This window comes from Oryx dammah, unplaced genomic scaffold (assembly GCF_014754425.2).
Source record: "Oryx dammah isolate SB20612 unplaced genomic scaffold, SCBI_Odam_1.1 HiC_scaffold_29, whole genome shotgun sequence".
In the NCBI taxonomy this organism is placed as follows: Eukaryota; Metazoa; Chordata; class Mammalia; order Artiodactyla; family Bovidae; genus Oryx; species Oryx dammah.
In genome coordinates, this window is record NW_024070213.1 from 9822239 (window position 1) to 9847553 (window position 25315).

Below are 25315 nucleotides of genomic sequence, written 5' to 3' on the forward strand. Positions count from 1 at the left end.
TGCTCAAGCTGGCCCGAATCCCTGAGATAACAGGCCAGGGGACAGCGAGAACAGTCAGCCCTGGGAAGGACTTCCAGTCATCAGCTGCCTTAATAGCTTGGCACAGCCTCACTCCCCACACTCGAGTGAGCTGCTGAGAAGCGGCTGAGATCCCTATCATGGGAGGTGGGCAAGCAACTGCTCTGGCATCTGTTGTAGGGGACATCAGTGGGTTCTAGCCCAGAACCGGGGAAGGGATTGGACCCAGAACCTGAAGTCCCTCCTGTCTGGGCCACAGCGTGGTGGTCCTATGACCCTGAGGATCTGACAGTCTTGTCCAAATATTCCCCCTTGGCCTCCAACAACTCACCCCACAGTTGTCCCCCCACAAAAGCCCACAATCCAAGAATGGTCACTCACAGTTTCAAGATAAGCTCTAGATCCCATCTCAAACTCTTCACAGCTCCTAAGCACCACGAAGGTGTGTGCTTTTCAACCTGTGTCCACGTCCTGACCCATTAATGGTTGTGAAATTGAGTTTGTGGGTCCACTACTTATTTTTTTTTAATGAAATAAAAAAATTTCAAACACTTATATGTGAGGGCAAATATTACTTTGTGATGCTCCTGTGCGTGCAAGTCACTCAGTCTTGTCCGACTCTTTCGACCCCATAGACTGTAGCCCGCCAGGCTCCTCTGTGCATGGGATTCTCCAGGCAAGAACAGCGGAGTGGGTTGCCATTTCCTTCTCCAGGGGACCATCCTGACCCAGGGATCGAACTTAGGTCTCCTGCATTGCAGTCAGACTCTTTACTGGCTGAGTGAATAGGGTGAGGCTCCTATTTCAGCTTTTAAAATATATGGACCATATTGTATAACAAGTACAGTATGTTCGCTTTCACTCTGGGTCTTGATCAGAAAGTTGGAAAGCTTCTCCTCTGTGTAGAAATCTTGGAGGTGCCACTGAGAGAGGCTTGAGTGTCCAGATTTTTTTTTTCTGGGATGTTTGGTTTCTGAGAATGTAAGTGCCAAGAATTGCTGCTTTTCTCTCCTCAGACCCCTCTGTCTTTGCCCACTTAGCTCCAGGCCCCTGAGCCTCCTGGTTAATCATCCCACCCTGAGGCCTAGGTCCCACTTGCTGCCCCTCCCAGCCCTGACTCCCCTTTGGGGAATGTCTTTTGCTCCATGTCTTTCTGGGGACCTTCTCTCTAAGCCCTCTGGCCATGAGGACCCTTTCCTCCTGTCTGCAGATAGTTGTACACAGGAGTCAGCAAAGCAGAGTGCTGTCGTATTCATTTTTTCTCCCCGCACACAGTAGGTGCTCAATAAATGCTTATTCATTCCACAATAATTTACAGAGTGCTCTCTGAGGGAAAGCACTGGACAGTGTTGGACACACACCAGGCAGTTGTTGAGTCACTAAGTCGTGTCCGACTCTTTGTGACCCCATGGACTGCAGCACACCAGCCTTCCCCATCCTTCACCATCTCCCAGAATTTGCTCAAACTCAGGTCCATTGAGTCGGTGATGCCATCCAACCGTCTCATCCTCTGTTGTCCCCTTCTCCTGCCTTAAATCTTTCCCAGCATCAAGGTCTTTTCCAATGAGCTGGCTCTTATATCTGGTGGCCAAAGTATTGGAGCTTCAGCTTTAGCATCAGGCATGAGGGCAGTTGCCATTCCAGCTCAGCGTGTTTTTAGGGTGATGAAGGAATGAATAAATGGAGTCAGAGTCTGGCATCAGGAGCCCGCTCAGATGGTCAAAGATGACGGTGAGCTTGTAGCTCTTTGCCTGCACATAGTAGGCATTCTGATAGCAACAGTCCCTCGTGGCCGTGGATGAGCAGGACTGTTCCTACCACTGTCTCTGGCCCTTCCGAGGCCTGTCTACCACTTTCTCCTGCTGGCCCTGCCTGTAGCCCACACCACCACTGCCCCCTCCTGTTCTTGGAGCTTTTCTTCTGGGCCTAGGACCTTGGGCACCCCACTGGGAGGACACCTGGGGACACCTGCAAAGAAGCCAGTGCTCCATGAGAGCGTGAGGTGCAGGCCCAAGGCCCCAGACATCCTGCCCCGCTCCAGCACCGCAGAAGCTCTCCTTCTGGTCTCCGCTCAGAGGCCACCTCCACTGAGAGGTTCCCCTGACTCTGGTGACAAAAATAGCTCCTCCTGGTCACGTTCTGTCACATCACCCTCCGTAGGTCCTTTACGGGAATTATGACAAGCTGAAATTATCTTGGTTTTGGCAGTCGTCGGATGTTTATAAAGTGTCCCCGTGTGCCAGGCACTGGGGTTCGGGGTGAAGCCGAGGGTGGAGGTCCCTCAGCACTTGCAGAGATTGCGGGTGAGATAGGTTTGGATCAGACAAACGCTGTGTGGAAGATCAGGACGCAGACGGAGAGCACCTGGGGGACCTCTCGGAGGAGGCAGCCTTTGAGTCAAGACTGGAACGGTAGGAAGGTACGAACCGGGGAGTCTCGGAGGATCTTATCCAAAAGGGATGGCCAGCGTACAGACCCAGAGGGGCAAGAAGGAGGGCCTGCGTGGCTGAGGGGTCAGGGTGGAAGCGGAGAGGGGAGGTCAGAGGGCAGGAGGACTCAGTGAGAAGCCGAGCTCCGCGCTCAGGCATGACGTGGGTCCTCAGCCCGTGCGGAGACACGGAGTTGCCGGCAGGGGTGTGGCTGGCTGCAGGGAGGGTGCTGCAGGCTGGATGGACTCAGCGTGGGGCCCGAGTCCAGGTCTCAGTGTCTCCGTTCACCCACTGGGGGCAGCTCCTGAACTCCGGGAGGGACGGTGGGGAATAAAAATAACAGCACCCAACTCTGGGATGTCATGAGGGTCAAAGGAGCCTCCAGGGCTTGGCCCAGAGTAAACACTCGTTTTAATCGCTCAGTCGTGTCCAACTCTTTGCGACCCCAGGGACTGCAGTCCACCAGGCTCCTCTGTCCGTGGTTTCCTTCTCCAGGGAGAGTAAACACTAATGTTGGTTATTGTGATGTTATCCTGATGCTTGGGTTTGAGGAGGGTTGAAGGTGTGATGCCTGAGCGGCCCCCAGGAGGTCACAGAGTGAGATGGGGAAGTCAGGGGAAGGGCGATCCTCCCATCTTGGCTGTGCTGGGTTCACGATGCCTCTTAGATGCCTTCTGACCCCAGAGCAGGAGTTAAATCTGCTTGTCTTGGGAGGGCGATCGGGGCCAGGTGGTATCTTGAGTGGAGGCTGAGCCTGGACACTGAGTGGGTTCTGAACAGAGAGGCTGGGAGAGGGGTGACCCAGAGAGAGGCCCTCGACCTGGAAGACTCAAGGAGGGGGGCAGGGGCGAGCCAGCGGCCTCCGTGAGAACCGCTGGGAGGACCGTGGGCTCATAGGAGTCTTGGAGGGGCTGTAGAGAGAGCTGGATAACAAGTCATCCCCTTCAAGAAGCGTCTATGCACAGCTGATAACGCGTTACCCTCCAAGGTCACTTTTCATCTTTGCAACATGCCTGTGAAGTGGGCGTAATCCCTCCCCTTTTTATGGAAGCAATTCAGAGAGGTTAAGACATTTTTCCACGGCCAGTCAGCACCTAAGTCGTGTTTGTTCTCTCCCCTTCCAGGATCACAGTCCCTTTTGAGGACCTTATGAATGCTATGACCCTTCTACACATATGTGCACAGTAATTTGAAAGTTTTCTGTGTCTTTTTTTTGTTGTTGTAGGTGATACATTCAAATGGTTCTAAAATTAAAAAGACACAAACGGGAATACAGTGAGAGTTCCTCCTCCCACCCCTTCCCCAGCCACCTGCTTCCCCTCCCCGGAGGCAGCCCGTGTCACCAGTTTCCTGGGTCCCCATCCACAGACAAGCCCAGATGAGCAAATATGTGTATCTGTAAATTTCCTCCCTCTCCTTTTTTGTACAAATGGTAGATACTATACTCAGTGTTCCCCACGGTTGCCTTTTTTTTTCACTTAAAAACACATCTTAGAGACCCACACGGCTCCTGACCGGCCTCCCCCTCCTTTTTTCCTGGCTACATGGCGCGCCATCCTGTTTGGGCTGCTTCCAGTCTGGGCCGGGCACACCCGGCACCTGGCTCCTCGAGTGCAGGACTGTCTGCAGGCCCGGGTCCCAGGAGCCCACACAACTGTCGCAGGCAGTCCTGTGGCTCTCCGAAGCCACCCGGGGTGGCCTCTGCTGAATTACCCCGGCACTCAACTCTGATCCCCTGACCCACCCCCGCTGCATACACCTCTTCTCAGGTTTGGCCTGTGAACCCTGTGGAGAATCCGGGGAATCCTGGGTGAGCCAGGGGCATCAGCCCTGACTCCCCCAAGTCTGAGAGACCTACCTGCCCAGCCCGCTCCTGGAGATGTGTTTGCTGAGCAGCCAAAAATGGGACAATGGGGAAAGGGCTGGTCCTGGGGACAATGGGGGAGGGGCTGGCCAGGATCTCCATCCACATCCCGGCTGGGGTGGGGAGGGCAGTCGTGGGCTGTCCTAAAGTCACCTCTGCTCCTGCCCCCTGCCTTCCCCTCCTCCCCCCTGCCTTCCCCTCCTCCCCAAGCTTGCCCAGCACCTTGCCTTCTCCTCTGCCCATGAGGAGTCTTCACCTGTTTGTGTCTGGGGAGAGAGAATGTATCCTAGTGGGGAAGGCAGGTGGAGCCACTGGCTTTGGTGGGCTGGGCTGGTCAACTGGTCAACTCTGTTCACCTCTCCCCTTCTCCCGGCTTCAGGGGCCCCGCTGTCCTCACATTCCCCTCCGTCTGCCTCTTGGCCTCCATCTGCTGAGCCGGGTTCTCACTGACATGCAGGAGATGCTCGGGGCTGGGTCTCAAGCCCCACTCTCTTCTCATCCAGCATTCCTGCCTAGGACATCTCATCCACTCTCACACCTTACAACCTCCCCGAGGCGTGCCCGTCAGAAGAGTCTCCTGGACTTCCCCATGTGGCCATTCCAAGGCCACTGCACACTGGGAACTGTTGCTCCTTAGACCTGGTCCTCTTTCAGCATCTCACCATCACCTGTTCCTGACACCCATCTTCCCTGCCCTCCACGTAGCCCACCCCCACAGCCTGGGGGCTCTTTGTCCAGAATGTGTCCCCAGTCTGCTTACTTCTCTTGAGCAACACTGCCACCACCCTAGCAGCTCCAAGCCGCCCATCATCACCCGCCTGGGCAGCAGCAGTAGCCCTCTTGCCGACCTCCAGCTTCCACTGTGCCCCACACAGCATCCTGGCACATCTCATCCCCTAGTAAGCGGGCACGCTCGGGCAGCGGTGGCCTCTGAGGCCAGACAAGGGCAGGGGTGCCACTGGGGCCATATTGAGGATGTTTTTTTCCTGAAGCCCAGTGGTGGATACACAAGGGTCTATTATAATGACTGCTTAGCCCTAGTTGCCTTAAAGATGTCATGTGAAAGTTTAAAGGATCAAACCAGGCAGAACCTGACCGCCTGCCGTTTCCCGTAACCACGAGGGTGAATTCCACAACCCTGCGCCCCACTCCCCGGGGCCTCCTCTGGGGCAGCTCTCCTCCCTCTGGCTCACTTCACTCCTGCTCTCTGGTCTTACTGCAGATTCTCTTTCTGGAATGTTCTACACCCATCTTTCACACAGATACACAACTCTTCATATTGTCTTGGCATCTACCTACTCCTCAGGTCTCAGTTTTAAACGTCATTTTCTCAACGAGGCCTTCAGGGACCTGCATCAAAGCAGGGCCCGTTGTCTTCTTTCTCACATTGCCCCATACTTTTCCTTCAAGCAGCTCGCTTCAATCCATGGCTGCCACCCAGGCAAATGCTTGTTATGTGTTACGTAGAAGCTGGGTGAGTCCACGCCAGTGCCTGACCCAAGGCAAGTGTGCAGTAGGAGTGAGTGCCCTTGAGGGATGAGCACGCAGCAGAGAGGGTCCCTAGAAGCCACAGCAAGGCCTTGGCTCCCCCACTAGTGAGGGAGCTGAGGTTGTTCTGGGAAAGAGAAGCCTTTGGGGATCCGCCTTCAAATTCCTGTAAGGAAGAGGACAAAAGTGTTTGAGGGGCCTCTTTGGTGGGACTGTCTGGCCAACAGAAAGGGTTCCTTTGTGGGTAGGGAGCCGCTATCAGTCATGGAAGGGGCCAGGCCTCGGCAGTTCAGCAGAGGGCATCCCTGCAGGTTAGAGCCGGGCTGTTGGATCCTCCTGCCACTTGGCCATGACTGGAAGGCCCAGCTGGACATTTGGGGGAATTCGCTTTCTGAACCTGCTCACTGGGGGGCTAAATGGTTGGAGGGAGAGGTGAGGTGCAGAGCTGGAAGAATGAGCCAGTTGGCCCCACACTGCTCAGACCTGGCCAGGCCTGAAGTCAGGGACCCAGAGCTTGGCTCCAACTTGCCCTCTGACCCAGTTTCTCCTTTCCCAACAAGACTGAACTGGACGGAACTCGGCACGTAGAAGGGCAGGCGTGAAAAATGCTTACTAAGTGGAAGAGACTTTGGATGTGACAGCATTACTCCAAGGCCAGGAGAGCAGACTGTCTAACGAATGTGCGCTGGCATCAACTGCTTGGGCCCAAATCCTGGCTCTACCACTTGTGAGCTGTGTGACCTTCAGCAACTTGAGGAACCTTTCTGTGCCTTGGTTTTCTTACTTCTAAAGCAGGGACAGAGAGTTTCCTGGTGGCCCAGTGGTTAGGAATCACACTTTCACTGCAGGGGACACATTTGATTCCTAGTCGGGGAACTAAGAGCTCACAAGCCACGAGGTGTAGCCCAAAAATAAATAAATAAATAAATAAAGTAGGGCTGAAAATGGAAACTTCCTCTGAGGTCACGGTGAGGACGGCAGGAATTGATCAGCGTAAAGCACTCAGAACAGTGCCCGCCCAGAGCAAGTGCATACTAACTGCTCTGTGTGGATTTTGCTCCGTCACACCGTGCCCAGTGGGGGAGGGACTGTGCGTGCAGGGGGATTTAGGGGTACCAAAGAAGGTGTCGGGGAGGAAGAGCATTTCTTGAGTCCCCACAGTGTGGCCTGCACTTTTATGACAGTTGACAATCTGCTTCTGGCCCTCAGGACACCACCCTGCAAGGTAGGCGTTACTATGTTCCTTTGCAAATAAAGACACTGAAGCTTAGAGGTCAAGGATCCTGCTGGTGCCAGACAGGACTGAGCCTGCCTCTTGCCCAGCTCTGTGAGAGTCTGAGGCCACTGCTCTTATTCACCTGCTCCCTTGTGCTGGTGGAAGAAAAGTTGGATGGGGCCACGTGATGGTGCAGGGTGGGCTGCAGGGCAGGACATCTGAAATCCAGGGATGGAGTTTCAGGAAAGAACTGTTTGTATCACTTATCAACCTCTTACTCTGTGCTTGGCACCTGTGCATGATCCCATTTACTCCTCAGTGAGGCATACTATTCGTCCCACCTAAGGATGTGGCTCGCAGGGACCAGAGAGGTTAAGTAACTTGCCCAAGGTCACACAGTCAGAAAATGGCACAGAGACTCCAGAGTCAGAGTCACTTCCCTGGGAGGGGGAAGGTGTGGGATCTCGAGAATCATCAAGAGAAGGTAGTTCAACCTCTTAGGGGGCCTGCAGAGCGGGACAGAGGCCCGCAGAGAGCCGTGGGCAGGATGGGACACCCTCATGGCTGCCATCCCCAGCTGCCTCTTACTCTTGGAGGCACTGAGCTCAGCTGCCTGCATTAAGTCTTTTTCCTCCTCCAAATCCCTGGGTGTATATGATTAAAGGACGATCCCCCCATCCCTCAACCAGATAGTCCAGGCCTGAGAGGCCTCAGTCAGAGCTGGGGTAGAGGGAGGCCCTGTGCTCCTCAGAGGGCTGGGAAATGGGACAGTGGAGTTAATTTCTCCCACCTCCCTCAGGGAAATTATACCTCCCATCCTGGCCCTGCACCACCCACATTGCCTTGTGGGTTCGCCCTCTGGAGAAGAGTCAGTCTCCCGTCCAGGCCCACGAAGGGCTCATGGCAGGGGGAGGCTGCTTAGACTCAGAAGCACCCACCTCATCGCCTGCCTAATTACAGACACTGTGCTGGGCCCTTCTTTCATTCCACTTCCTTCTTCCCCACTCCCCTGCTGGAGAGCTATTAAGGTCCCCCATCTTATAGATGGAGAGAAGGAGCCCCTGGCTGGAACAGTTAGTGGTGGAGCTGGGTCTTGAAGCTGGGTTTCTGGTCTTCCAGGCCAGAGTTCTTACCTCATCCTCGTCATCATCATTTTCATCTCATCTCATTCTTTGCGTTTTACCTGCAATGCCCTGTTGACCCCTCAGCCGATGTTTCTATTATATAGGTGAGGTAGGCATTGCTCGGAGAAGGCGAGGACACCCTACTCCAGTACTCTTGCCTGGAAAATCCCATGGATGGAGGAGCCTGGTAGGCTGCAGTCCATGGGGTCGCTAAAAGTCAGACACAACTGAGCGACTTCACTTTCACTTTTCACTTTCATGCATTGGAGAAGGCAATGGCAACCCATTCCAGTGTTCTTGCCTGGAGAACCCCAGGGACAGGGGAGCCTGGTGGGCTCCTGTCTTTGGGGTCGCACAGAGTCAGACATGACTGAAGTGACTTAGCAGCAGCAGCAGCAGGCATTGTTAGCACCATGTTCATTTTGCAGATGAGCAAACTGAGGTTCACAGAGGATATGCTAGAAGGAGAACTGAGCCCAAGAGCCTAACGTGCTGGTTAAAGCCCCAAATGTGAGGCTTTAACCAGCTCATGCTTCCATACAGTTGAAGAGAAGTTGAGTGACGGCCAAGGGGCTGCAAGAAAGCAGGGCTGGCAGCTGGCAGTGCAGCCTCGGAAGACTTCAGAGAAGAGGGGGCGCTCGGGCTGAGCTTGGAGGGCCAGGGAGAGGCACCAGGGGGTCTGGGTTGCATAGGGCATCATGAGAGGTGGAGAGAAGGCCAGAGGCTGGGAATCAGGGTGAGCCGGGGCCTGGAGCCAGCGGGCCTGAGTCAGAATCCTGGTTTTGCCTCATCTGCTGTGTGACCCCATCTCTACTCCCCCATCCCCACCCCACCCCCAGCCTGTGATTCTTCAGCTGGGAAGAGAAATAATAACCCTGCTTGTTGCTGTGGTAGGTGCTTAATAAATACTTGTTAAATTAACAAAGAGTTGCAGTGATGCTTCAGCGAGAGAGACCAGGCAGCGCCTGGCATAGAGCTGGCACTTCCAGAGTGTTCCTTCTCTGAGGGCAGCCACTGAGAGGGATGGCAGGTTCAGCAGGGCCCACGCTGAGATGTGCGGACACCACTGTGACTCCCACGAGGGGCAGGGTGCTTGTGGGGAGACTCACCCCACAGCCTGCCTGAGCTGCTGGAGCCTGCAGGAGCTGTTGCCACTTTAGTAGTTTCTCTCTTTTTTTTTTTTTTTTGCAAAAGGAGTTGTGGGCAAGGAGGGAGCGTTCAGTGTCATAAAATCATAAGTAAAGCCTAAGAGGACATGGGGCGGGCTGGTCCTCCTGCCCCTCCAGACACCCTGGCAGGCAGGGTCCAGCCCTCCTTAACTCCCTAGGAAGGGGCAGGAGAGCAAGCTGACAACCCTGCTGGTCACCTTCACTCCCTCCCAGAGGCTCAAGTGTCTGCCAGCTGCCAACTCGCGTGCTGCAGCCCTGCTCTCAGCCTCAGTTTCCCTAGTTGTCTAGATTCCAGATGTTCACAGCATATCGAAATTAACCACCCCCCCCCCGCCCACATAAAGTAACTTGTACAGCATTGTCAATGCTCCACTTTGCCAAGAAAGGACATTACATTTAAAAAAAAGCAACCAGCATCTCCCATACCCATCATTTCCCCCAAAGCAAGAACTTTCACCACGAAAGATGTTGCAGGCTGCACTCAGAATAAAGGACAGGAACAGCAGGAAGCACCCAGCAGGAAGGGGATGGGCTTGTCCCAGGTCACCCAGGGAGGCAGCCAGGGGGCCAGCCCTTAGGGCCCCCATCCTGGAAACCCTGTTCTCCAGTGCTTGCTCATGAGGCACATTCGGTGCAAGCGGGTAAGACCAGCTCCCTGCCTTCCAGAAAAGTACTTAACTGTAGCCATGGTGCAGGCACTGAATAGCCAGGGCTCTCTTGCTGTCTCTTTTAATAAAGTATCTATATTCGGAGGGGGGTGGTACCCAATTGCCAATGCCCGTCGCCTCTCTCCCGTCGTCTGTGGCCCTTTCTCTTTCATACTTTTTCCCTCGGGCCCATGTGCCTTCGCCAGGAAGATCCGTGTGACAAGCGAGGGACAGAAAAGCTGGCCATCTTCTGGCCGCAGTGATCCGCGGGCCCTCGCCGAGCGTCGGACTCCTCGCTTTGCGGTGATCCTGGTGCCGGCAGCACAGCGCAGCCCCGCCTCCAACCCCGACCCGCGCTCCTGCAGGGGCTGCGGTGACGGGGCAGCGGTGTATCTGGAAGGGTCACTGCAGACGAGGGGCTGGGCCTCTCACCAGCCCAGGTTCTTCAAGGGCACGCGCCACACGCCGGATCCCCGAGGTGGAGGGTGACGGGCCTAGGGACAGCACCTGCTCTCGGTGTCTGCTTTCCCAGCCTCCCAGGAGTGGACGTTTCTGATCCCGAGCTGATGCACCCGGCGGGGGTGGCCCAGGGCCTGGCCTAGGGCAGGGGCTCGGGAAATGGGGTCCTGTGACCGAGAGAGGAGGCACGGGGCCTGGAGATGAGAGTCTCCACCTGGCTACCGTGTGGGGCTGAGGCTGGAGGACCAGGCTGACGGGAGAGCGGAGCTGATGGGAGGGCGGGGCCGATGGGGCGGGGCTGATTAGAGGGCGAGGCTGGGGCTGCGTTGAAGTGGAGGGTGTGAGTGTAGAGGGTGGAGAGCATGGGGTCAGGGACATGCGGAGCCTCTTCCTGGGGCTTGGCTGAGACTCCTGTCACTTCCACTCAGGGATGGGAAACAGCCGGCATCGCTGGTGCGGGGAGCGCCGTGGAGAACCCTGTCCTGCAGCACCAGAGGAATCCCCAAGGTCAGGGCCAGTCCCTTTGGGCAGCAGACAAGTCCCGCAGCTCCGCGGGCCCTGCTGTGGCCTTGGGCAGGGCTCTCCCTCTCTCTGGGCCCCACCATCTTCAGCCACCAAAGCCCAAGTCACTGCTCTCTGTCCCCTCTATTTCTATCCTGCAAAGCCGCGGCCACTGGGTCTAGGGCCTGCCTGGCTGGACTGGGGCCCTCTCTTCCCACACCCTACACCCTACCCCAACCCCCTCCAGGGAGGAAGCTCCTCTTTCCAGGAGCACCTTGAGCTTCCAGGAGTGGGATTGAGGTGATCACCCAGGGCTGGCCCAGCTGCTCTGGGACCCTTAGCAAGTTCATCCCAGCTCTGAGCTTCCTTGGCCTCAGGTGTAAAATGAGGGTCTTGGTTGTTTTTTTTTTGGGGGGGTGGGGTTGCTGTGCTAAGTCTACATTGCCGCCCGCTGCCCAGCTTTTCTCTAGCTGTGATGAGCAGGGGCTACTTCTAGTTGCAGGGCTCAGCTTCTCCTTGCAGTGGCTTCCCTTGTTGCAGAGCGTGGGCTCCAGGGTGCATGGGCCTCAGTAGTTGTGCTGCGAGGGCTCGGTAGTTGCGGTTTCTGGGCTCTAGAGCCCAGCTCAGTAGTCGTGGTGCACGGGCTTAGTTGCTCCGAGGCGTGTGGGATCTTCCTGGACCAAGGATCGAACCTGAGTTTCCTACACTGGCAGGTGGATTCTTTACCACTGAGCCACCAGGCAAACCCCAAAATGAGGGTCTTGAAATCACTCATCTTGAAACCCTTCCTTTGGGCTCTGGTTCTTTCTGTGGTGCTCATGGAAGCATTGGCGATGATGAGACAAAGGGAAAGGGGGCATATTTAGTGAAGGAAGACTTCCCTCAAAGCCATTTATAGCCTAGAAGGTACATCTGGCCCCCAATCCCTTGGAACTACCACCTGGAGCCCTGGCCATTGGGATGCTAGGGGAGGTAGCAGAGAAGGCCTGACTCCCAGCTAAAACCAGGACCTCTTAAGGACCGGCATTGCCCACCCCCATTCATTACCTGTTAGATCTTCAGACCCATGGGTCTCACTGGTCCCATTTTCCAGATGAAGAAACTGAGGTTCAGAGCCGTCAAGTAACTTGCCCAAGTTACATGGTGGATCTAGGACTTCAGGACTGGGTGGATCCAGGGGGCTCATTTTAAGGGGGAAAGGGAGATGAACCCAGAGTCAGGGTGGGGTGACCGTGGGGGAGGAGGGGGGGCAGGGCTCGCTCTCCCTGGGCTGAGAGAGGGAGTTTCTCCTGGGAAGAGGCAGGCGCTGAAGCCGTTGATCTCTAAATTACAGCGTTGGCGCGCACCGGTTGCTGCGGCAACCGAGTTGTCCTGAACCGGGGAGTGTATAAACATTGCCACAGATGCACAATTAGATCAGGAAGAAGAATAGAACAGAAAATAGAAACTTCCAGCCTTATATAATTCTGGGCCAAAACGCTACTAGGAACCCGGGCCTGGGCCCAGCCCCGGCTCTGCCAGCCAGCTGGGGCCCTGGACAGCACCATCCCTCTCTCTTGGGGCCCCATGGAAGCCAGGGGTGATGGGGGCATCTACCCTCCATGGGCCCAGCTGGTACACCCGCCACCCAGCACGGTGAGAGGCCGCCTCCACTGAAACAGCTGGGGACGCTGACAGGCAAATCCTACCTCTCACCAGCTTCCTCCTGCTCCCTGGGAAACGGGAAGGAAGGCAGGAGGCACTGGCTTTCACAGAGCACCTACAGTCTCCTTGGGTTCCTGTGAGGCAGGGTTTTCATCCCCATTTTACAGATGAGGAAACTGAAGCTCAGAGAGGAGAAATGAGTTGTCTGCAGTTATAAACATAGCCAGGTAGTAGTAGTATGTCTGCTTCCCTCCTCCCTCTAACCCCGCCCCGGGTCTCCACACAGTAAACTCAGTGATAATGACAGCACCTGCGGGCTGAAGAGTTAGACACTCCTGGATCTGGACCCCCCTTACCTGCTCTGTGGCCTTAGATAGATCACTTTTCCTCTCTAAGCCCCCCATTCCCTCACCTGTGATATGAAATAGGGATGCCTACCCAGGGGTCAAAACTCAGAGCTCCCCTTCCTTCCGTCTTGACCGCCACTTCGGAGTCTTCATCCACCGCAGCTCCTGACAAGTCTGGGGACAGGACAGGAACTGATGTGGGGCTGTGGGTCCCAGTGCTACCCAGCAGAACCTTCTGCACTGAGGGGACTGTCCTGAACCTGCTCTGTCCGGCATGGTAGCCAGTAGCCACACGTGGCTACAGAGCCCTTGAAATGTGGCTAGTGCAACTGGCGAACTGATGCTGACGTTTTATTTCATTTTAACTGAATGTAAGAGGCACAGGTGGCCAGTGGCTGCTGAACTGGACAGCACAAGGCAATGTCCAGCCCTCAAGAGACCCAAAGGGCAGAGGCTGAACACAGGGAGGGGAGCAGGGCCCAGAGCATTCACAACAGCCTCTGTTCAGGGCCAGTGAGATGATCGGTGGGGGGTGGTGCCGAGATGGGCGTCTGGAAGCTCCTGGAAGGAAAGGGAAGAGCAATCAAAGGAGGTTCTGGCGGCGGGATGATGGGCAGAGGGTACAGCATGAGGGGCTGGGACTCGGACCTGAATCCCAGTGGCCTCAGCTACTGGTCCAGCAGGCCCCAACCCTGGGAGCTGGGCTGGCCACAGAGGCACTTCCTCGCTGCTGTCAGAACCATCTGAACATTCTGCCCGAGGGGTGAAGGAAACCTTGGGTCCTAGTCCTCGCTTTTCCCCTCCTGGGCATCTTTGGGCAGGTTCCTTGCCACCCTAGAACCTGGGTCCCTGGGGGCATTTGGAGAGCCATCCCCCACAGTACCCACTCGCTCCCTGGCACCTCATGTGTCTGGCTTCTCCCCTGCAGGCCCTGCGTCTTCCCAGGTGACCACGCCGTCTTCAGGACATGCACGGGCACAGCCGCAACGGGCAGGCCCACGTGCCCCGGCGGAAACGCCGCAACCGCTTCGTCAAAAAGAACGGCCAATGCAACGTCTACTTCGCCAACCTGAGCAACAAGTCGCAGCGCTACATGGCGGACATCTTCACCACCTGCGTGGACACGCGCTGGCGCTACATGCTCATGATCTTCTCCGCGGCCTTCCTCGCCTCCTGGCTCTTTTTCGGCCTCCTCTTCTGGTGCATCGCCTTCTTCCACGGTGACCTGGAGGCCGGCCCTGCGGGGGCCGCGGCGGGGGCCCCTGCGGGAGGCGGTGGGGCGGCGCCGGGGGCCCCCAAGCCCTGCATTATGCACGTGAATGGCTTCCTGGGCGCTTTCCTCTTCTCAGTGGAGACGCAGACGACCATCGGCTACGGGTTCCGGTGCGTGACGGAGGAGTGCCCGCTGGCTGTCATCGCCGTGGTGGTCCAGTCTATCGTGGGCTGTGTCATCGACTCCTTCATGATTGGCACCATCATGGCCAAGATGGCCCGGCCCAAGAAGCGGGCGCAGACGTTGCTGTTCAGCCACCACGCCGTCATCTCGGTGCGCGACGGCAAGCTCTGCCTCATGTGGCGCGTGGGCAACCTACGCAAGAGTCACATCGTGGAGGCGCACGTGCGGGCCCAGCTCATCAAGCCCTACATGACCCAGGAGGGCGAGTACCTGCCGCTGGACCAGCGGGACCTCAACGTGGGCTACGACATTGGCCTGGACCGCATCTTCCTGGTCTCACCCATCATCATTGTCCACGAGATCGACGAGGACAGCCCGCTCTACGGCATGGGCAAGGAGGAGCTGGAGTCGGAGGACTTCGAGATCGTGGTCATCCTGGAGGGTATGGTGGAGGCCACGGCCATGACCACCCAGGCCCGCAGCTCCTACCTGGCCAGCGAGATCCTGTGGGGCCACCGCTTCGAGCCCGTGGTCTTCGAGGAGAAGAGCCACTACAAGGTGGACTACTCGCGCTTCCACAAGACCTACGAGGTGGCCGGCACGCCCTGCTGCTCCGCCCGGGAGCTGCAGGAGAGCAAGATCACCGTGCTGCCCGCCCCGCCGCCCCCGCCCAGTGCCTTCTGCTACGAGAACGAGCTGGCCCTCATGAGCCAGGAGGAAGAGGAGATGGAGGAGGAGGCTGCGGCCGCTGCCGCCGTGGCTGCGGGCCTGGGCCTGGAGGCAGGCTCCAAGGAGGAGGCGGGCATCATCCGGATGCTGGAGTTTGGCAGCCACCTGGATCTGGAGCGCATGCAAGCCACCCTCCCGCTGGACAACATCTCCTACCGCAGGGAGTCTGCCATCTGACCTCCGAGCCCGCCCTCTTGCTTCCCGCAGGAGCCTCGCTAGGGGGTGTGCTGCCAGGACACCCCCTCCACACTCAGGACAGAACTTACCCTGGCTCCGGACCTTCTGGAGGGACGTGGGGGCTTCAAAGACTGGGACAGCCCTTCCTACTGACTCCAGAACCCAGGCCTGGGAAAGGGCCAGAACACCCTTTGTCTGGTCGGCCCAATTCCTCAGCACCTACCCACTAGCGAGCTCAGGAACCCCAGACCCCCCACCCTTTCCCCACCGACCCTTCAAGGACATTCCCCCTTTGCTCTCAGAACCTTGGGGAAGGCGCCTGGACTGTTGGGGGGTGGGCATCTTGTGGTTCTGGGGTGGGCCACTGGCTAGTTTGGGAGGGTGGGAGGGGGGTGCGTTTCTTCTGCATGACTGTGGTCTGTTGCTCATGACTTTCTTTTGTAAATATCTATAAATGGAAAGATGGAGGCACCGAATCCACCTTCTGCCATGTGTGCCCGCAGGACCAGGCGGTGCAGGCCCTCTCTGGGCACCCCGCCCCCTCCCCACCCAGCTGGCTGTCCCTCGAAGCCCTTAGAGCCAGCTGTCTTGGCCCCTGGATAGTGTTGGGTTTGGGTGTAGAAGTGGGACCCCAAGGAGCAGGATAAGGGCCGTCCCTCCCTGCGGTCCCTCTGGGCCCATAGGCCCAGGCCAGATTGACAATGGAGTTTGTAACTATATATTTTTAATAAAGTATATGGTCCACTAGGGGTGGGCTGGTTGAAGATGGAGGGTTGGGAAGAAGAGACAGAGAGAAAGAGGGACAGAGAGAGACCAGCATGATGTGTGTCTGTGTGTGAAGTGCATGTGAGTGTGGTATGTATGTGTGTGCTCTATGTGTTATATGAGTGTGTGTGTGTGTGCATGGTGTGTGTGTGTGTGTGTGGTGTGTATGTGTGATATGTATTTGTGTATGGTATGTATGTGTGTATGGTGTAAATGTATGTGTGTGTATGTGTGTGGTGTGGCATGTGTATTTTATATGTGTGTGGAGTATGTATGTGTGTGTTGTATGGTTGTATATGTGTGTGCCCTTTTCTGAGAGACCAACCCTTGGAGAGAACTTTATCACCTGCTGGTCTCCTTTCTGGGAGCCAGTGGAAAGGGTCCTAAATGGGCATAGAAGGTCTCAGTGGGTTTGAGTCGGACCTTTGCTATTAACAAGCTGTGTGGCTGTCAGCAAGTTGCCCAGCAACTCCTGGCCTCAGTTTCACTCTCCGTAGAATGGAATGAACCATACCTCCTTTCAAGGACATCCTGTGTGGATGTCAGCCAGCCCTTTGTAACTCAGGGAAAATTGGCAAGGGCCCACTTGGTTTACACCCTCGCAAATACACACACACACACGGGGCTGGGCTGATGAGCTTGACTTCAGGACACTGCGGTGGGAAGGGCTCTCAGGGCAGCTGGGAGACGTGGTCATAGTTGGACTTGGTCTCTCCTCACTGTGGGGCCTTGGGTGGGTCTCTTCCCTTCTTCAGGCTTCAGTTAGCTTGTCTGTGTAACAGGCCGCCCTAAACGTAGACAACACTGGTTTATTCTTCCTGAGGTAGTGTGGGTGGGCTGGCGGGAGCTCCTCACCTGTTTCTATGGGCCACTCCAGCAGCCTTGCTTAGCGTGGAGGTCAGCCAGGCCATAAGGTCCTCACTCACTCGCATGTCGGGCAGTAGGTCTCACTGCTGGCCTGGGGGCCTCGTTTCTCCTCCACTGGCCTCTCCTCCTCCAACAGGCTACAGCAGATCACTTCACGGAGTCTTGGGGCAGCAGTCGAAGAGGGTGAAGGCAGCAGCTGCAAGGTCTCTTGAGTCTAACCTTGAACTTGTATAACGTCACTTCCATGGCATTTTATTCGCTAATCCAGGTCACGGTTCAAAGGGCAGGAAGTTGACTCCATCCTCTGGGAACGTGGTCACGTCCCTTGGCAAAAGGCATACACAGCAGGTGGCCCTGTGGTCATCCTTGCTAGTCTGTCCCAGAACCTTTGAGTCGGGGGTTCTTTCCAGCTCTAAGTCTATTGTATGTGCCAACTGTGTACCCAACATTCAGGGTACAAGGAAGCAGAGGGCACCCTCCTTGTTCCCAGGAATCCCATACACAGATGGGAACCTGGAGGCAGGCTCAGCTGCTATCCAGTGCCGTTGGCTGCTTTGTGAAGCCCCACATTTCATGCTGGCCATTTGGGTAAATCATGGTGCATTCTGCGTACTTTAAGTTTAAGAAATTAACCTGAGGCTTCTTTCCTAGAAAAGGGGGCCAAGCGCCCAACAACTCATCTCACTGTCTCTTATTATTTGCATAAGACCTTTCAGGCAAGTGGGACAAGGATTTGGTCTCAGAGAGGAAATGGAGGCCCAGAGAACTAAGGGGCTGGTCTGAACCAAGGTGAGAACTGTCAGAGCCCCCCGGGGCCAGCTTCCCCTTCACTCCCATTCTTCCTGAGGTCGAGGCTAAGAGAGGGTGGAAGGGGCTTCCTCTCTTCCTCCTTTGTCCCTATCCAGATTTCCCAGAGTGCACCCGTGATCTTTGGGGGCCTTGAAGGGGCCACTCAGCCAGACACAAGTGCGGCTGCTCGCCTGCCCATGTTCTCAGAAGGGCCCTAGGTGGCCGCACCCCAGGGCCTTGCTCCCCAACCCCAGTGACATCCCTCCCTCCAGCCCTGCAGGCCCGTGGGAGGACTCCCTGACCTCATCCCCTCCTGCCTGCTTCATTTCAGTGATGCTCTGGCGCCCAGGGCAGCCGGCAGTAGCTAAAGAGGACCTCAGACTCGGGTACCTTCCACAGGGTAGAGGTTGTCCTGCCCTCCACCCATAAGGACAGGGGGACAGAGTGTGCAGTCCACCCTAAGTGGGCCTCCCATCCAGAGCGATACGGGGGCCCCTGCAAGATCCCTCCTAAACACCTTGCTCGTCACTGGTTGGCCACTTGGCTCAGACACTCGCTACAGCGGCTCCTTAAGAAAGGCCCCTGTCCCTGTTGAGATGTGCCCGTGATACAGGGTAGGCAAGTTTTGACAAGCGCCCGCAGCAAGGACTCTGGGCTATCAAAGTGGAGGGCACTGGGGTGGGGAGCACAGGGACGCAGGGGGCAGGGCGCGCAGCGCAGCCAGCCCAGAGCGCAGAGGCGAGCACACAGCTGCGGGAGGCCCCAGGCTGCAAGCCTGCTGCTCCATCAGTGCTGACTCACCTTGGCTCTCCCACCTGCTCCCTTCACAGCCCTCCCACCTGCTTTCCCTTCCCCTGCTCCCCGGCAGGCAGCTCCTCTGATCTCTCGCTTCACTCCTTCACTCCCGGGCGGGCGGCGGCCCTGAAATGGGGGTGGGGGAGATGGCGGAATCTGGGGGTGTAAGAACATTAGCTATCACGAGCTTGTAGTCACAGAAGGGGCCTTGGAGGTGCCGTCAAGCCCTTCCTCGGCTCCTGTGCCTCTCTCTCTCCTGCGGGGCCAGGGAGTGGGGACCCTGCCTCTCCCCTATCTCGCCTCCTTCAGTCACAGCCCTGGCGGGACATCAAGTGAGAGAAAGGGGGACCAAGGTGGGGGCCGAGGCGTAAGAGGGTTCCATTCACGCAGCTGACAGCCGCCCGCATCCCAAATAAAAGCCCCACTACTAGGGCCTAATTCTTGTAGGTTCATCTTTGCTTGCTTCCTTCCTGCCAGCTTCCAAAAAAAAAAAAAAAAAAACCAACTTATTTTCCTTATGAACTCACACTGCTTAAAGAGAAATAGAAAAGAATCTAGAAGGCATTCAACTCAGCTGTTTCACCCCATCACATCTTCCCCCTTATCTGTGTCAGGCTTTAGTTAGCTCCCATGGCTGTGACCCTGGCCCCTTCTTCCTGGATCTGGCTTTTCTCACTGTAGCTTTTTCTGGTTTTTATTGGTATTGAAGGATTCTACACATTTTCCTTCTTCTTCTTCTTTTTTTTTTTTTAATACAGAGTCCCTGTGGCCCAGCACTGCTGAGAAAACCCCTAGCAGGGGTGAGGAGGTAGCTGGTGATACTGGTGGTTTTATTTTTTTATCTATTTATTTATTATTTTGACTGTGATGCACAGTCTACAGGATCTTGGTTCCCTGACCAGGGATTGAACATTGGATTGGGCCTCAGCAGCGAAAGTGCAGAATCCTAACCACAGGTTATTGTTGTTGTTCAGTCGCTCAGTCGTGTCCGACTCTTGGTGACCCCATGGACTGTAGCATGCCAGGCCTCCCTGTCCATCACCAGTTCCTGGAGCTTGCTCGAACTCATGTCCATTGATCGGTGATGCCATCCAACCATCTCATCCTCTGTCGTCCCCGTCTTCTGTCTTCAATCTTTCCCAGCATCAGGGTCTTTTCCAATGAGTCAGCTCTTCGCATCAGGTGGCCAAAGTACTAGAGCTTCAGCTGCAGCGTCAGTCCTTCCATTGTATATTCAGGGTTGATTTCCTTTAGGATGGACTGGTTTGATCTCCTTGCTGTCCAAGGGACCCTCAAGAATCTTCTCCAACACTGCAGTTCAAAAGCATCAATTCTTTGGTGTTCAGCCTTCTTTATGGTCCAACCCTCACATTCATACCTGACTACCGGAAAAACCAGCTTTAACTATATGGACCTTTGTTGGCAAAGTGATGTCTCTGCTTTTTAATACTCTGTCTAGGTTTGTCACAGCTTTTCTTCCAAGGCTCCCTTTCCCTCCTGTACGTGGATGAATTCCAGTATTTCTCCAAGATACACAATGCTGTGATCAACATCTTTGTACCTTTTTTTGTTTGTTTTTTAACTTTTTTTTCCTTCTTGTGGCTGTCTGGTCTGTGTTTGCCAGACTTTCTAAAAATGCAAACCCCCAGCACGTGAATCTTTCCACAAGGACAGTGTAGGGCTGGGGCTCCCAGGATTGGAAAGGGGAGGTTTCAAAACCAAGCCCCACCTCCACAGTCTCCTCAAGGGGCTCCCTGTGGACAGGGTGAGAGTAGATGCGGGAGACTGGCAACGCACACAGCGCTGGCACGGGGGCACGGAGCCGAGGGCAACGGCATTTATGTCAATATTTATGAAGACTGTGAGTATGAGACCTAGGGGGTCCTAGCTCTGAATTCTGTCTCTCCCAGTTACCAGCTGTGTGACTTTGGGCAAGTTGATTTATGGCTCTGAACCTGTTCCCTCATCTGTTAAAAAGGGCCACTCGTATCTATGTCACATGCTTTGCTCTTTGGATTAAATGAGATCTCATATGTGACCAGGCCCGGCGTGGTCTTGGGCACATTATTGGATCCAGATCGTGTGAACTACTTTCCAGCCAGGATTTTGATGGGCTGACCACACGAGACACAGTTTGCAAAACTGACCTCTGAGCTTCCTGGCAGCCATGACGAAAGGGAAGCCTGATAGCTCACTTAGCTCTCAGTACATGAGGACTCGGAGGCTAGAGAAGGAGTTTGGGTTCTGACTTACTGTGTGATCCTGGCTAATCGCTTCCATTTTCTGAAACTCACTCCCCTCATCTTCACAGTTAAGACGCTGGACTAATGACCTCCAGGGCCCTGACACGTCTGACAACCTAGGGCTCTGTTCCAACATCCTTCAGGACAACTGAAGGTCTTGGGAACATGGTGGGGAAGGACAGAACCGACACCTGGCCAAACTGGGAGGATGCCCAAGTCTAGTTTGGCTCCCTCCTCCAATTATGGGTAACCTCCAATGCCCCCCGCACCCCCCCCCCACTCCACTCACTGCCTCAAATCTGTTATAAGATCCCTACATAAGCCCTTTGGGATCCCAACCAGAGGCGCTTGCCCAGGTCCTGGCCTCAGCCCCACCCTCTGCAGATTTCAGAGGGCTTCTGTGTCATCCATCTGTTTCTTCCTGGAACAAACATTTGTTGAGCACCTGAGCGAGCAAGGAAGAGCCTGGTCTAGGAGACAGGATTTAGCACTGAACCAAACAGGAAAGATGGCGCTGGGGCCCGGGCCCGCTGCCTTTCAGCCTTGGGCTATGGCGCTGGAAGAGAGCTGTGGGCTGGGAGTCCTGAGGCCTCTGGCCTTGGCCCTGCCACCAGTGCCAAATGGGACCTTGGGCAATTCCCGACACTCCATGCTCAAGCTTGGGACACCGGCCAGGGATCCTTGGTTACAGTCGCCGTAGCTGTCCATTGCGCTGCAAGTACCATAGCAACAGGGCAGGTAGGCCAGAGCCCCTGCTGGCTGAGGGCTGGCTTCAGCTCTAACGGTGCCTGCAGTGGGAAGGAAGCCAAGAGGGACCCCTGGTCCCCATGGACGGGGGAAGACAGGCCCAGGGAGGGGGGTTGAGATGTCATACAGAGAGGCAGGTGCAGAGCCCCAAATTCAGAATCAGACCCCTGACCCCCCCACCTGTCACTAGGATTACCTCCTCCTGGGATGTGGCCTCCCTGGAATGAGAGTCCGGAGGCCAGCCCCTGTGCCTTGTGCTTCCGGGACCTTCCTTGCCTGGAAGAGCAGAGATTCAGCTGGCTCTCTCCCCTCCTCAACTCTTTCCAGGCTGTCTAAGCCTCTCCTTCCTCTCCTCCTCCTGGACCTCCCTGCCAACACCTGGGCCAAGGGACTAAAGGAGGGATCCAGGAAGGTGGGAGAGGGCTCAGGGAGTGTGGACAGCTTGGAAGGCATATTATACAGCGATGCAGGAGCGGCCGTGACAGCGGTGGGGGAGGTGGAGAGACACAGACAGAGAGTCAGTGACAGAGTCAGAGACGGAGAAACACGGGGATGGTGGGCGAGGGAGGTGGCCTGCGGGAGAACGGAGGTTCTGAGCAAGCCAGAGGGAGGCAGAGGGCAACTCAGACAGCCAAGCGGAGAGGTGCCCAGAGCGAGGGAGGCAGGGAGGCACCAGCTCGGCAGGGAGACCCTCACTCAGCCAGAGTGGAGGGCAGGGATGTGTTGGGGGTGCAGACGGTGGCCTCCCCGACACATGGGGCCTGGTGGGTCTATGGGGAAGGAGCTGGATGCTCTGGGGCCCCAAGTTGGACAAACTCCAGGCCTGCATTCAGTGAGGCAGAGAAGCCAGCGGAGACCCCCTCCCCAAGGGGCGTTCTCAAGAAGAAGCCTCGGAGGGGCAGCTCCGTGGAAAAGGCTGAGGCAGCCTGACCCAACAGAGCAGCTGATGAAGAGACCTGTGCACCAGTGAGGGGGCAGTTTGGGGTCCCCTGTATGGCTGGACTCCCTGCTGAGGCCCTACAGGGGCTGGACTATGAGGCCACTAAAACCCAAGCTGGAAATGAGAAGAAGGCCAGAGGGGACAAAGAAACCCACTCCCAGCTTCTGTGCTGGGGACAGGCCTGGTGCCAACCCTCGCTTAGCAGCTGTGTGACCCCAGCCCCTTCCCTGACCATCAAGACGGGGAACACAGATGCTGGTCCCTGAAGCCTGTGGGTGGGGGCATGGCAACTCTGTTCCAGCCCCCACGGTGAATCTGCCTCTCACGCCCAGTGTACACACCCCCTTTACAACTTGAAGTTAATCTCAACAACCCCTCACAATGAAATGCCCGTGCTTTACAGGTTACAGAGCCTCTTAACCTCTGATTTCTCATTTGACCAACACCCCCCATCAGCCCTGGAAGGGCAATGCTGTTATTATGAGGAGGCTCAGGGAGGCCCCGTGTCTTACCCATGGTCACGCAGCAGCTTGGGGCTCCACCTCAGGCTTTCTGGCCTCGGGGTTGATAGTGTTTCAGGCCCTGAGCCACACACAGTGGACACCAGTGGAGAGGAGAGCAAGATGGGGCAGGGGCGTGGTGTGGAGGGGAGTCAGCTACTTCGAGGAGGCGGGGTGGCTGCGCCAGGAGAGGAGGAGAGTTCACCAGATGAAGGGGTCTCTCCCTGCAGGTTGTGGGGAGACCTGGGTGGTCTAGCAGCAGAGGAGTGAGAGATAGAGGCCTTTGGAGGCTGAACACGGCCGCCAGTTGGCCCGGGTGGGAAGCGGGCAGGGAGAGGGCACCACAGACCCGGGCGAGCAGGGCGGCAGCCCTGAGGGGGCCCGGCCTTAGTGCAGCCTGTGAGCTGCTGCTTGGGCCTCCGAAGGAAGCTGGCTGGGGCAATGGGGCCCAATGGGGCAGCTTTCTGGGCTCAGCAACGAGATGGGCAGGAACTCCGGGTGCGGCTGGAGGAGACTCAGCAAGGGCTGGGGGTGGGGGCGGCAGGACAGGTGACTGACGGGGAAACGGGAGACATGGCGTGCGTGGCTCCGGTCCCCTCCCCAACAGATGAGAGGGGAGAGGACACGCACAGCTGAGCACGGCAAGCGGCCAAGGTGGGAACCCGCAGTGAGGAAGGACAGGGCTATTTCTGGCCGGGTCTCTGTAGGGGAGATGGGGGTGAGGAGGGGCCCGCAATGGCCTTGCTGCCACCTGCCTCCCCGGCAACCAAGAACCCTGGCTGGGGGCAGGTGGGGGCACAGCCTTTGGCTCAGGAAGGCCCTGGCTCTCGGTGGCATCAGGAAGAAGCGGCAGAGAGGGCAGGGATGGGAGCTGGCAGGGTTGGCGAGGGGCCAGCGGCGCCCCTTCCTCTCTGGGTTGTCCTGGCCCATCTGCTTGCCCTCCCTGGGCTTCATCTGTAAAAGCGAACTGATAATAACCATTCCACGTGTTCCTCTCTCCTCGGAGACAGGTGGGCCTGACCTGAAGGGCCGGAAATGGGTTTACAGGAAGTGGCAGAGGCTAGCAGAGGCTAGGCTTGGAGAAGCCCCTCCAGGCCCCCGCCCCGCTCCCTGTCAGCCTCCCTGGGAGACGCAGACCTTGAGCCCATCTCTTCAAATGAACAGTTGGGGAGACAGGCCAGGAGAGAAGGGACTTGCCCGTGTTGGGCTGTGTTGTGCACTCAGGGCCCAGCTGTGGCCGGGGCAGCCCAGGCCTGACCCTGCTCCTCAGGTCTACCTGTGAAATGGGGGGTCACAGGGGCTTCTGTCCCCAGGGGCAACTCAGGGGGTCACCGAGCTAGCATGGGAGAGGGGTTGACTCGCAGTCGGTGCTCAGGACATGGCTTTGCCTTCTGCATGTTGAGGTCACGCTCGGGTACACCACTGAGTTTAGCACACAGCCTCGGGCGTCATCCGGGCCCCTGACACTGCCACTGAGCAGCCTGGCACAAGCTACTTGGCTTCTCTGAACCTCAGTCTGTTCTTCAGAGAAATGGGGAGCGCCCCAGCTCCCTCTCCCAGGGCAACTGGGAGGACAGAGAGAGAAAATGAATGCCTCAGGCCCTGGAACAGCACTGTCTTCCTCTCTTCTCAGCCTGAGCCCCCCACCACCACCTCACACCCTACTGTCAAGGCCCACACCTCACCACTCCTGCTGGGCAGAGAGCCTGGCCTCGGAGAGACTGCGGCAACCTCTCTCGTCTGGCAGGGAAGTGATTCCAGCTCGCCTCGGGCCCCCAAAATAGAGTCCTATTTTAGCTTCCAGCTCCTCCGTGGAGAGGCCCAGAGCGCCATGCAAGGGTGTTTGGCTGCCGAGGGCATGCACCAACCTCCCTCCCCGCCCCCCATCCTGCCAGGCGTGGCCAAGCTGTGCCCTTGGGCCCCTCCTGCCTCCTGCTAACTTCTTCCACTGTGGCTGGGCTGCCTGTTCCTCCTGGCTCAGTTCCAATTATTCCAGTTCTAATGGAGGGTCTCGGTGCCGCCTGGACACCATTTCTTCCAGAGGTGCATCATGAGAATCAGGCCCTCCCCGTTCTTCATTGTGTTTTTCAAATGAGGCATCCCGGGGCCTTCAGGCCGGTCCCTGTGTCCACAGTCCTATCTTAGGGGGAGCAGAAGCTCTCACAGAGGCAAATGAGGGAGACGGATGCTGGGTGAGCAGTGCAGACACACAGCTTACTCACTCAGCCCCACAGACCCTGTGGGCCTATGCAGCTGCCCGCCTCAGGGCCTTTGCATCTGCAGTTCCCCTGACCAGAGTGCCCTTCTCTTTCATCACCAGGTGCGACTGGGTGACAGATGGCCTGTGCTCAGAGGCCATGCTTTTAGCCCCACTATGGTCATGCTGGAAGGAGATCTAAGCAGAGGGATGGCAGGAGCAAAGCACGGTCTTATCAAAGAGGGGACTGTGGCCAATGGGCAG

General features: G+C 56.7%; 1 protein-coding gene across 1 annotated transcript; it reads left to right on the forward strand.

The window, feature by feature from the left end:
* The first annotated feature begins 2354 nt into the window (after window positions 1–2354).
* On the forward strand, window positions 2355–15972 carry KCNJ4 (potassium inwardly rectifying channel subfamily J member 4). The gene is made up of 2 exons (XM_040233302.1): window positions 2355–2437; window positions 13835–15972. The coding sequence occupies exon 2, from the start codon at window positions 13874–13876 to the stop codon at window positions 15206–15208; it is 1335 nt and encodes a 444-aa protein (XP_040089236.1). The 5' UTR covers window positions 2355–2437; window positions 13835–13873; the 3' UTR covers window positions 15209–15972.
* The last annotated feature ends 9343 nt before the right edge of the window (window positions 15973–25315 follow it).

Excerpts from the sequence above, each read along its gene's own strand:
- KCNJ4 (XM_040233302.1), top strand. The coding sequence starts at position 13,874 with ATGCACGGGCACAGCCGCAACGGGCAGGCCCACGTGCCCCGGCGGAAA.